The sequence below is a fragment of the Pomacea canaliculata genome, linkage group LG1 (genome assembly GCF_003073045.1).
Source record: "Pomacea canaliculata isolate SZHN2017 linkage group LG1, ASM307304v1, whole genome shotgun sequence".
In the NCBI taxonomy this organism is placed as follows: domain Eukaryota; kingdom Metazoa; phylum Mollusca; class Gastropoda; order Architaenioglossa; family Ampullariidae; genus Pomacea; species Pomacea canaliculata.
This window is the reverse complement of record NC_037590.1, coordinates 17,863,203-17,876,796: the sequence shown is the minus strand read 5'-3', so window position 1 is coordinate 17,876,796 and position 13,594 is coordinate 17,863,203. Positions and strand designations below refer to the sequence as shown.

The 13,594-nt window shown below is 34.3% G+C and overlaps 1 protein-coding gene across 6 annotated transcripts in view; it reads right to left on the bottom strand.

The window, feature by feature from the left end:
* Positions 1-13,594, bottom strand: part of LOC112564409 (glutamine--fructose-6-phosphate aminotransferase [isomerizing] 2-like) — a 35,728-nt gene that overhangs the window by 4,420 nt on the left and 17,714 nt on the right. For 2 of the 6 annotated variants that reach the window (XM_025239201.1, XM_025239246.1), the window contains 11 exons: positions 12,673-12,787; positions 12,172-12,335; positions 11,788-11,981; positions 11,463-11,583; positions 10,970-11,127; positions 10,289-10,403; positions 9,862-9,989; positions 9,051-9,179; positions 8,483-8,521; positions 4,873-5,034; positions 1,050-1,123 (listed from right to left, as the gene is read on the bottom strand). In XM_025239201.1, the coding sequence (XP_025094986.1) occupies positions 1,079-1,123; positions 4,873-5,034; positions 8,483-8,521; positions 9,051-9,179; positions 9,862-9,989; positions 10,289-10,403; positions 10,970-11,127; positions 11,463-11,583; positions 11,788-11,981; positions 12,172-12,335; positions 12,673-12,787 (1,370 nt within the window). In that variant the 3' untranslated portion in view covers positions 1,050-1,078. The other 4 variants (XM_025239209.1, XM_025239235.1, XM_025239218.1 and 1 more) reach the window with 4 other exon arrangements.

The window sequence follows — 13,594 nt, the reverse complement described above, 5'->3', positions numbered from 1 at the left end:
TGCTTGAGGTCTGAAGTTTTAATACTTTGATATTAAGCTTTTCACACCATAAGGAAAATAAAAAACAATCCCACACAAATACTGAATGGGTGGTCAGAGTGGGAGGGAGAGAGAGACTTGCAATGTATATAGTACCGCAGATCAGCAACATAAATACTTAAAATGTAACAAATCTTTATTTTCCAAGTGTACATTACTGATACTAAAACTATGAGCTGTTTGTTAAATCATCACATCTGTAAAATCAACTGTACTTATTAGAAAAAAGAAACGCTTCTATACCAGCTGAACTACTTAAAAAGGATTTGACATTTAGCTAAAATCTACATCGCTAAATTTTGGACGATCCAAATTTAGTAGTTCATAAAAATAAACTACGCATGATATAGACATCAACATATGGTAATCCTATCCTATTAGTGGCTCTTGAAAGAGCTACAGATGAAAATAAATTACGTTTATTCTTACCAATACTATTAGCAATAGTCACAAATATGTCAAAATGCTTCATGTCATAGATCATACAGATCACTGAACAAAAAGGAATTATTGAAGAGAGGATGAAAAGACATCAGGCTAAAAATTTAGGTACATATGCAGGTAGGATTTAAGTGCACATTAATTATAAAATAACAAAACTGAACCACAACTAAACAACTATTGCAAACAAAAACTTTCTGTGCAAGACTGTAGAATGTGCTCTGACACAGCAGCTACTCAAGATTCTATTGGTCAACATAAAGCTCAAAACAATGAACAAAAATAAATAAAAGTCCTAAAGTTAAACCTTCCTTCTCCTCAACGCAAATATGCAAAATTATTAGCAGTTAGTATATATGCTGACGTGCGCTTAACTTGCCAGGATAGTGCAAGTTATTATATTCTTGAAAAACAGCAGTTTCTTTACCCATTTATAAGGTGATCTTGAGTTTGAAATAATGTTCAAGACCCTTTCATAAGAAATGCAACAAAAAGCCCTGTATAATCTTAGTGCCGCCAGTGAGCAGTGAGATGTGCAAATGAGCCTCATGATTAAACTGAGTGCTTACACTCATGAGGAATTCCAAGATGGCCCTATTCACTCGACTGTGACGCTCTTGGCTAGATTCCTGGGGCAGTCCACCTAGAAGACAAAGATGGGGGGTTAGTGCAAGCGTGCATTAGACCCCTTTCTCCAAGCAGACTGACCATGGGAAGTCTCTTGCCTACCTTTAACATCAAAAGACTCAGGCAGGGAATGCATGCTTTTTTCAAAGACAGTAAACGACACTGACAATAGCCATAATTATCTCACACCAATCATGCTGACAAATGGAAGTAGAATGGGGAAAAGAAATTATACCCCTTATCAAGTTTTATGAATTAGCATTTGTTTCCATTAAATAAGTTCATATGCTGGATCTAGAGAATAGTTACTAAGCTCTACTCCAAGAAATCTTTTACATAATTAAATTATTTATATTTCTCACTCCATTCTGTTGTTTAGTGGCACAAAAAATAAGAAATAAATTAAGCAGCTTATTTATACATATAAAACATTAAAAACTTGCGATTCAAAATAGGTGGGATATTTTCAACAAAAGGATAGTTACAAGTGTAGTCTAATCTTTCAGTTTTTTTTAAATTCTGAAATACAGCTATATTTTTAACAGTAAACAAAAGAAACCCAAAAGAATGTTTTATTAATAAGTTTTAGGTTTTCTGTCTCACTATTTTATTAACATAAAAAAAATTTACAAAGTGACAGAGAGAAGGAGAGGCAGATGGGGTGGGGGTTAGGTGGATGAGTGGGTAGATTAAAGATTCTGGTGGCCTGAAAAATAACAGCTAAAGAACAGGACATGCCAGCTCAGACCTGAAATCTCACACCAAGAATCACACAACCATGACAACAGCAACTGTAAACCATAGCCTTTAAAAAAAAAAGCCCAAAAAAACACCAAAACAACAACAACAAAAAACCCCAACTTTGCTGCAGCATATATTCCTACTACAAACATGATAGTGTGATATCTTATTAAAAAAAAATCTGATGATGACCTTTTCAATGACAGTTTAGGTGGAGTAAAAAGAATCAACCTTAAATAGTCTCTTCTATTTGCAAGGCACAAACCTTTAAATAAAACAACACATTCAGAATGAAGTCAAAGCTATAAAGTTATACGAGAATATGACAGATTGCTGCTTCACAAAGTCAGTTGAAATGTAGAGGAATGGTTCAACTTTCTGATGATTTTTCACCACTTAAACCTTAGTACCTTAGGAAGACCTTTCATAATACTTTGAGGGAAACCATTAGGCATTAGACTGACCATCAGCCAAGGTGGATACTCACTCCAACATATATGAACATGTTGTTAAAATTAGAAAGTTACAAAGCAAGGATGCCTGTCTCAAAGAAACCCAGGATCATGAAAGAGTTCTGTATTTAAACAACACTATACCATAACTAAACTCGGCCATCGAAAGGGTCAAAAGTAAAACAAGTGAAAAAGAAAATTGCCCAGAACAGAACTGGGAACAGACAAATAAAAGATCACTTGCCACTACAATGGTCTGAGAAGCCGATCTGAAATTTTTTTAGTTAAATTCAGACAATGAAATCAAGTGACAGAAAAGAGTTTATGACTACTGTGGAGGTGAGAGTGAGTATGAAAACATAAAAAAACACAATTGCATGAAATTCTTTAACAAGAAAGCAATCATGAGTAAAATGTGAAAAAAACCCTGAAAAACCAGACAAAAGCATTATACTTAATAATGTTTCTCTAATAATTTCAATTGAGTTCATTCTATTGGTTATAAGAAATCTTACAAACAAGAAGCTTTGAAAGAAAAATCCCTCTGATAAAAAAGCTTTTGTAAACCTAGCAGCAGTTAGAAACTGTACCTATTAAAGAATAATGCTCAAAAACAATTTAAAACAATTATAATACTTTCAAATGGATGTTCAGGTATTAAAATTTTAATATCTCATTCACTGTATTGCTTTGTAGTTCAACTCTAAAATTACTTCTTTTTTTTATAAGATAAAAGAAGACACTCTCTGAACTTTTTTGTAACAGATCCCCCACCTTAAAAGACAAAAATGTACCCATGTTTGAATATGTGTGTATATTTATTTATCTGCCTTGCAGGTGTAAGATTTGAAGTATACAAGCACAAATAAAATGTCACATATTTCTGTTAACTGTTTTAAGATTTAAAAGATGCATGATTAAACAGTGCAAAAAGTCCAACAATCAGGCTATCATCAAATCAAACAGGAACATAAATGGAGATTCTGAATCTAAATATATTTAGATATCTTACTGTAAAATAGCTGTGTCATGTATATGGTTTTAAGAGTGAACATACTGCTGTACTTTTTTGGGAATGAGTAGTGAAGTAAGCTGTACATTAAATTGTGTAGCATTTGTTCTCAGAATCTTGGGAGAATATCAAAGAACATATGCGAACTTTAAATAAAATCCTTGCTATACATGAGCTATCACACTGTTTTTTTAAAAACCATTTTCAATTTCTTGGGGTATTGAATGAAAACAATAATTTCTAGTTCTATTTCAACATTTTCAAATAATAAATATTGAAGATTATACGGATATCAGATTTATGAAAAGATAAACAAAGAAATAAGTAAAACCAAACTAAACCTCAGCAATGAAAGCATACCAAAGATTGAGCATAAGCACATTTTTTAAAAGGAAAAACACTGCACCAAATTTTTCAACAAAGTGTTTATAACCTTATCATCCCAGACATGCATACCAAGCAAAGCAAATGCAGTTTCCCTTTGCCCAAAATGATGAAAATCCCCCTTCCCCATAAAATTTTCACAATCATATGTTTTATAAAGAAATTGTTATAGAGAGACCATACCTATATATGGTATGAAAATACTATTAGTGATTACTTTTGCAAGTGAACTCTGAAAAATGCTAAATCAAAAATATTTACGTCAGTCATTTACTAATGTAATAAATTTTTTAAAAAGGCACAAAAATCTATGGGAGCAGGAAAAGATAAGGCTTACATCATATCCACGCAGCACGGCTATATGGAAGGACAGCAGCTGCATGGGGATGACCGTGACAATACCCTGCAGGCAATCCACTGTGTGTGGCACGTCCAAGTACTTATATGCAAATACCTGGGTATCCACATCCTCCTTGTTACATATGATAATTGGGCGGCCCTAAAAAGACCAATAGACAGGCAGGAGAGAAGAGGTTATATAGGGAGTCAGAGGAAGGTCTTTTCTTGTGGTTAGATTAAGTAAATGCCGAAACTGCATGGGAGTATGCTGGGAGACTCCTGAACCACCTCTGCTGGACTGTGTCTGCACAATCTAGCCACTGCTGTAAAAATGACGATATAGATTGAATCAGTTGAGTTAGAAGAAGCACAACCCAGAGATTTTGTCCAGTTATTTTGAAAAAACAAGGTATACAGAATGAAAAAAATATCCTGTAAATCATATATAAGCTTAAAAATTTAAGCAATAATTCTCCGGTTTGAACAATATCTCCAGGTTGAAAATTAAAAGCAAATGTTAAATGGTGCTGGATGCAGCAAGTCAAGCACACCACCCTTTATTACTTTTGCAAGCAGTACACTTTCTGTAGTATTTAAGCAAAAACAAAGACTATGCAGTCACTAAAACACTTAAAAGCTGCACACCCAAAGAAAAAATAAATGTGGTATGCATGCTATTTTTAAAGTAGTCACTAAGGACAAATGTTTAAAAGAAGCAACAAGAAGCTGAAGCAGGCAGTGAAGCAAAGAGATTATGCTGTTGGCACCAGTGCACAATACAAATTTGGCTGCAAAAGTGGGCGGTACACTGTGCAAAGGGAGATGACTCATGCTTACATCCAACTTCCGAGCCTCTGCAATATGCAGGGACATCAACTGCATTGGAATGATGGTGAGAATTCCTTGCAGGCAGTCGATATTGTGAGGCACTTCAATATATTTCTGAGCCTGTGACTGGGTATCTACATCCCCAGTGTTGCAGATCAAAACAGGTTCCCCCTAGAGACAGAAGGTGTTGTACACTGTCAACAGCCTTTGTTTTGTAAAGTTCGCAGAAACTGCAGAAACCACTGGAAGTGGCTCTCATTAGTGCTCACTGAGAAAACATCAGTACCGACCATTGGAAAACTTTTAAACTTTTAAAATAGAAACAAGGTATACAGTTAAACTGTTGTCATCAGCAAAAGCAGAAATAATCCTCAAAAGTGGACCACTGAAAAAAAATAGTTCAAGTTAGTGTATCATCAGTTTATCACAAACTGTATCTTTACCCATTACTAAAAAAATCTCTATGGGAGCTCTTTGGGTGTTATGCACTTAGGGCATACTTTTAACTCAGCTAATTAGCATATCTTCTTGACATCTTTTTATTTGTGACGATGTTTAGTACAGGTTACTATATCTTTCTCTTGAACTTACTTTCACCAAAATTTTGTCAGTCATTTTTGCAAATGAGGGTTGGCTACAGTAAGTATAGCCAACTAAATACACTATCAGGTTTCATGCTCCAGACAGAACTCCTAAGCATCTATTGCATCTCGTGATAATGGCCTTAAGGAATCAATGAAGCTTATAATTGGTAGTACATTTCCCTTGACAATTGGGAAATTAAAACTTTGAGTAATTTTAGGGAAACAAATGGCGAAAATCTGCACTATCCAGTATATAAATGTAAAAAATGGTATAAAAATGTAAAATAAAATTCTGAACGTGATAAAAGAAAAAAAATTCAAGGTCTTTTTCCAATAACAGTGATTCTGACTTTACTACTCTCTGCCTTATTTTGCTTAAACAGCTGAGGGAAGTGTAGATGACACTGAGAGAATACTAAAAAAGACTGCCTACAGGCACGTCAAGAAAACACAAAGATGGGACTAATCAATATCTGTAAGTAAACAAACGTGAATGGTAAACAGTGTTATGCACGCAGTTCACCTATATGACTTACATAACTGAGAAACTACAAAACAAATTCATTTCAAAGGGATGTTCAGATCTTACTTATTATTAATAACATAGCTACGAGTGAATACTTTAAAAAAAAATTTTCTTTAAAAAATGTCATGTGAATCAACACATTTAGATAACTTAAAAAACATAAATATACATAAAGACCTTCAGAGCTTATTGTATGGTTATGGAATGCAAAATCACTCCATTTCCTTACCACCTGAAAAGGGCAGTTTAACACCCTTACCTCAAAAGCCAACTGAATCCTTCTATAAGGTTTAACATGCAATGCAACATCAAAACCCTACCCAGATTTTAAACTCTGGAAACTACCAGATGTTTTTCAGTGACTATTTTAAAGGGTGTAAAAAAAATAATTTTATCCCACTACTTCCTCACTTTGAAGAAGATACAATTATTTGCTACTGCAGCATCTCTTAAAAGTAGTCTAAAGGCCAGCAGAGATAAGATGGGAAAAAAGTACAGGCATAAAAAAAAAAAAAAAAAAAAACACTTTTGCTTCAGACAAAAACTCTGAAGGTCTAGTTATTGATTATTCAAAGCATGCCAGGGTAAGTTTGATTATTTAATTTCTGCAGTGAAGAAATTCCCACAGGTATGAAGAAATCAACAGAGAAACAAACAGCAAGCACTGGCAACTGAAATAAAATGGGTTTCATGCAGGGGCAGATGATCAGAGCTGCTGCATATCGCAAATTAGAAGACTCTGTTCTCAGCTCAATGCCTGTGATTTTCAGAAATTGTTCAGTGATGTCAGTAAAAATTTCATAAGTAATGAAACAAGCATACATAAAAAATATAGACAGCACATTTATGAATTGAAAATAGACCACAATTTTTCCACATTTGTATTAACATTTACAGCCTCCATATACACATATTAATGGTCTACCCTAGAAACTTTTATTGCCTGGGCTGAGCTCAGTACAAAAAAGTATTTGCACAAAAGTATTTGTGCATGAAATATTGAAAAAGCCTAAAGTGAAAAACAATTTTTATGTTACAACCTACAAATATCCACATGAACAGAAAAGCAAAACTCTTAACATCAAGACTGTACCATGGATTATGTTTAACTTCCAAGAGATGGGAAATATGCTTATTGAATGTATCCGTGGATATTTATGACATTACAGGTTTGGTCTCCTTTTTTGAGATACTGCAGGTTTTATTTCAAGAACAAAGGGGAAGATGTCCACTTAGATTTTGGACTGAGCTTAACTCGGAGCAGTACTCTTGAAGATCTTTTTTCTCCAAAACGTAAAGCAACAGAATATTATTGATAATTAGACATAAATAGTCAGCATTTCCAGCAATTACAAGAAGGTAAAATGAAAAAAGTTTGGGATTAAAATCCACTACAGTAATTTGCAAAATAGTATGGGCATGGACTTATCTCTCTGGACTGCTTTCATCTGAAGTTTTAATGTCAGCTTCTAGAATGAGACGCTATTTCACTATCTAAATAATAATAATAAAAAAAAGAGCTGACAATGCAAGCTCTCATGTTAACAGAGGTAAAAAAGTTCAAGCTTTATGGTCTATTGTGTTTTTGGTTTATTGGCTCTCACCAATAGGAAGTGAAAAAATGACTGCTTCCAAAATAAATAAAAAAGCAAATACAACTTCATGAAAGGATAAGTATTGGTCTTGGTAGACCATCAGCAGTCCAGTGATACACATCCACTACATAAAATTTTTACAAGCTGATTTCTCTGAATGGAATTTTCATTCTCTGCTATCTCTTTATATATTTATTAAAATAAGGCATAAATGCATAATAGGGGTACTATTGTTGGCCATTACAAACATAGCACAGCAGAAGGCAGTATATTTATGAAAACCTCATGTCACAATATCTGCTTTGCCTAACCTAACCTTAATCCTAGTCCTCACCCTAAAATTAAATCTCAAATCATGTCAATTTATAAGACTCAGACCTAATTTTAAATGATGAAAAAAAACTTTATCCAATTCACCCAATTTATCAAAGACAATTCATTAATAGCACATAACTCCATGCCCTACTACCCTCTGTTCAAACTACTCAGCTTCACTACCCTCTGTTCAATGGGATCATACCCAACATCTCCATTCAACCATTTAGTTTCTGTCATTTACGTATTTGCAACCTCTTCTCAAGTACCACACAAATCACAAGTGTGACTACCCATAATCAAGACACTTGAAAAATACCCTGGAAAGCTCCAAATCTAAAGTGACTTGATCTGATTAGTTAACTTCTGTCATGTCGCCCTCTGTGTGATACACACCTACAAGCCCTATACTGCTTTTATGCCTTAAAAAGCAAGCAAAAAAACAATGGGATGTGTAATAATATATGTCATCATGTATTTTGAATTTGCCCACCAGAATCCCTTCCATCTTATGTGTCCTCAAGAAAACAAATCAAAGGTACAGAGCTAAAATGTTAAATTTTTCCCTTAGTATTTGAGATAGATCTGTTTCTACTTACATGTCTTGCTTTCACTTGCTGCAGCGCATTCATGCATTTCTGTATCAAAAACAGAATAATGGTAAAGATTAGAGAAGATTAAAGATAAATTTTGTCCTTAGCCCAGTTGGCTGGAAGGGACTGATGTCTTTTTGTCTCGTCTGTTATGTCTCTAACTTTAAGTGTTTCCTCTTCTGTGCTTTTTGCTATTTAGATTAGATTTCAAATCTGTGCTCCTAAATCTTTGTAATGAAAGTAGTACAGCAGATGAATCTTGAAAAATCCTTAAAAATCACGATTCATTCATAATCTATAGGAGCAAACATCGACTAATCTCTAATAAGCTCTTTACTTTTCTTTCATTTTGGCAAGTTGTATTTAAAAATGAAGTCAGTTTAGTCCTTGTTACTCCTCAAGGAGCATAGGGCCGCAATTTTCAAATTAAAATATGCTGCATGTCAGTTGGTACAGGAGTCAGTATAAAGCTGCAGATTGGGTGTGGACTACAAAGTGATTGTTATGTGTTATCACTAACTGTACTTTTACTGCTTGTGGTGCGTAACCAACTAAAGAAGAGAGACTCTCATACCGTGAAGACTTTATCACGTGTGATGACCATAAGAACTGGCATGGCCTTGTCTACCAGAGCCAGTGGCCCGTGCTTCAACTCCCCAGCCATGATACCTTCAGAGTGCATGTATGTCAGCTCCTTAATTTTCTGCAATCAAATTTAGAAATATCATTAATAATTACATTAGGAATGAATGAAACCCATCCCCACCCCCAAACAAAAAATCGAGTATTCTATCATACTGACATTTACTCTACTTCATAATACAATCTTTCAGTTTAATTTGACAACGCTAAACAAAACAGGATCATGATGTATTCCTCCTAGAAACTAGTTCATTGTCACAAAGGATAACCATTTGTTTGCCTGTATAATTCCTGCACTTCTTAAATCGATTTATCTGTTCCTTTCAACATAAATTTACAAAACAAAAATGCCACAGACCTATCTGTTCTCTAAAAAATATTCTATGCTTGGAAAAATGATATTTCTAAATGGGTATAGATTCTATTTGTCTCATTAATAGCTGTAGATGTAAATATTCATTACCCGGAAGAAGCTATGCAAATGCATTGGGATGTCCAGGAAACTGAGGGATGATCAAATTGTGATTCACAAACTGTGGATATCTTTTGAGAAAAATCTGTTCTGCCACAACAAGCCACAAGTGGGTTTGGCAAGAATGAACTGATATTGTATGCACAGATATGCATATGTTCACAGGAACAATGCAGACTGCAGTAGGATGAATGGGAAGAACATTCTGAATCAGGTATTCTCCATGGGAAATGTTTAACCTATAGATGATATGCAAGCAAGCTGTTCATACCAAAGCTCCTTCCAGGCAGGTGGCATAGTTGTAACCACGGCCCATAACGAGCAATGACTTCTGCTGATACAGTTCCTGAGCCAGATTGTGAATCTGTTCATCAATCTTCAGTACCTCTTGAATTTGTCCTAAGCAAACAAAAGTGCATAGCTATGAAAAGTCCCCTGTACACCAAAAGAACTTATGTCAATAAGTTTTGAATAGTCCAGCAAATTAAATTTACTTCAAGTTATTGTAACATTTAACCATGAATGGTTAACTGGCACATTGAGAGGCACTCACCTAGTGCATTTTGGAAAGTTTCTAAATTGAATAACAATGTACAGACCAAACTATAAATAATAATGCTTTATATCTATATTATATTATATATATATTCTTTTTAACTTTGCTGCTTGAAAGTATCAGTGCTGTGAAGTAGCGCTACCTGGCAGTTTTTTCAGCCCCTGGATGATTTCACGACGCCTTTCTTGCATGGAAATTCGGTCTTCACAAAACATCAAGCCAAACAAAACAAGTGATATGAACTGGCTTGTGTATGCCTGCAAAATGAACAATTCTTTTATTTCATGACAATCTTGCTGAAGAAAGACAATCATGGATGAAAACTTTTTAAGAGATAATGTAAACAGTTTCTGATAAAGAAATATAGATTCAAGATTTAATATCAATAACTGCCTTACTCATCTATTGTTTTACAATTTATTTTGATTATATTTTACCGAATTTCAACAGTCTTCAAAAGTAAGCTGTTCTTCAACCTCAGGTCATGTCTATTTGAATAAAGTAAAGAAAAACTGACCTTTAGAAAAGAAAGGAAGGATGGGTTGTGGCAAAGACAAAAAAAGAAATGAATGGAAAAATAGAGGCTTTAGATCAGGCCTGGGCAAAGGCCCGCCCGGCAGTATATATACACAGTATTGGGTAAAACTGAGTTAACTATATTAGTCCGGCCCTCTAAAACCATCCCAATTTCTCATGCGGCCCCTTGGGAAAATTAATTGCCCACCCCTGCTTTAGATAGATATGGGGAGCAAATGACAGAAAAATAGGCAAATTGTAAGAAAGAAATCCAAATTCTAAATGTGAAAAAATATTAATCTATTACCTTTGTACTAGCGACACCAATCTCTGGGCCAGCATTGATGTGAACACCACAGTGTGAATCACGGCTGATACTGCTTCCAACAACGTTAGTGATACCCACTATTAATGCACCCCTCTTCTTGCAGTAGCGCAGAGCCATTAAAGTGTCAGCAGTTTCACCTGCAATCCACAAACATTCTGGTAAATTTTCTACATTAATTTCAGATCACTGAAACAGTTGAAATACACGTACAAATGTCTATAGAAAATTTTCATTGCGGGTTTTAAAGGCAAAATGAAAATCCCTTCAAGCGCCATTTAACAGACAAATTTTACCTGCATTATCTTTTCACTATTACAGTAACACTATATTATCTTCATGGACATCAGATGACTTCAACATAATTCAATGGCAGACCTAGCAGGCATAGAAAAGAACAGAAAGAAGGTACATCAAGTCCAAAAGAAAACTTGAAATTTAATACCAGTAGAAGAATAAATAATCAGTAAGATACCTGACTGGCTGATGAAGAAACAGACATCATCACGGAAAATAGGTGTGCTGCGGTCAAGAAAATCACTTGCAAGTTCCACCATGACAGGCAACTCAGTCAATTCCTCAAGCAACTGTCGTGTCTGTAATAAAACAGGTCTTGACAGTTTTGTTTAAGACTTCGTGATATTACAAGTAACAAACATTCTTTTAACAAAAATATCACTGAAGAAACAGATAAATGTGTACAAGTGCTTATGTGCATTAAGTAAATGTGAGTTAAATAGCTAATCTGTTTCTGATCACTATCTGCAGCCGAAAAACATGTAGAAGAAATCTAAACTTACTGCTACTGCAGAGTGGTAGCTTGTGCCACAGGCAATAAACAGGAGCCTTCGACATCTTCGAATTTCGTGCATATAGTCCTTAATGCCACCAAGAACAACCTGATTAGTCTCAAAGTTAACACGACCTCGCATGGTGTTAACCACAGACTCTGGCTGCTCAAAGATTTCCTTCTGCATAAATGAGCTGTAGTTGCCTAAACACAAAAATATTTCAAAAAATTTAAGTTATCTGGGAATAATTTAAGCCACCCCAGATTAATAATAAATTTTAAGTACTAACTACAATACTATATGATTCTCACATCCACAAATTCATGCATTTAAAGAAAGGTGCAGTGTATTAATATGAAGCAGTAGAATATGTTGCAAACTGAATCAGCTCACCCTTCATGATCTGCTGAATCTCCATCTTAAGAGTTATAACCTCCCTCACTGTGGAGTCATCTACATTGCGATGGATGCGATGAATGGTAAGGCTACCATCCTTAACTGATGCAACATCATCATCTTCAAGGAAAATGACTTTGTTGGTATGTTCAATGATGGCACTGTTGACAATTATGTGTGAGGAAATTTAAAATTAAAAATAACTTTGTGAAAATGAGTTTGAACGGAAAACCATTACATCCTACAAAAATCCATTGGATAAAATCAAACCTGAAAATTTTTTCCCATTTAATTCAGCTAATACTGGTACTTCCAGAAAAATTTTAGTGATTAAAATGACACTATGGCATTGGCAAAGAAATTGTTATAAATGAAATAAAAAATAAATTTCTCTTATTAAGGCTCAACTCCACCAATTACTCAAATATTACACACACATGAATATACCACTCATAAAAACTGATGATATGTTTAAATATAGAAAGGGTGGGAGTGTACCTGGCATCTGAAGCAAAGAAGTATTCTACTTCTTTCTGTGGCCCAATGGCATGATACTCTGTCAAGTCATCATTGCCGTTACGCTGTGAGGATGTTGTCAAAAGTCCTCGCTGATCTGCAAGAAAAATCAGCATGGTTACTTCGCAAGCAATCAAAACTGTGATTTCATTAGATGGTTATGTGAACAGGACAAAAAAAAAAAAAAAAAAAAAAAAAAACATTCAAAATGCAAGGTTCAGCTGAATAACACAGCACCAATCAAGTGCAACTATAAAAAACCTTGTATAAATTAATACCAATATGTAAATATGTCCATTTCCCATTATGGATACTATTTTTAAAAATAAAAAACAGGCTATAGCAAAATGTTTGTAAAATATAAAGCAATAACTTTAAATAAAATTCTATCCTTCCAGTTCATGACATCCCTGTGAATATGTAAATTGGGATGTGATGGCAGGAGAGGAGATAGAAAAGATGAATGATGCATACTGTACTTGTGTGCATCTCTGCTTGGGTGGAAATAAAAAATATCACTTTGAAGTCTCTTAAAAACCCATTAAATGAAAAATATAAACAGGTTCATGAGTGGAGAACCAACAATATTGCTATAAAATAACCAATGACTCCAGGAGAATGAAATAGAAAACTGCATATCCTGTATTATTCCAGTTTACACCAAATAATTCCAGTATATGTTCTTCTGAAGTCAAAACATACGACTGCTTTAAAACAACAGTGACAACAACAGCTAAATCAGATTTTAAAAAACTACAATAAAGTCAAAGATTGCTATAGCAATATATCCACCAACTGCACAGATGAAAAGTTTATTTGTTATGGAAAGGTACTTTTTTATTACTCTAATTAGAGTCTCTCTTTATTCATCTTATTAATTTATTTAGTATTTGTTTTATTTTAT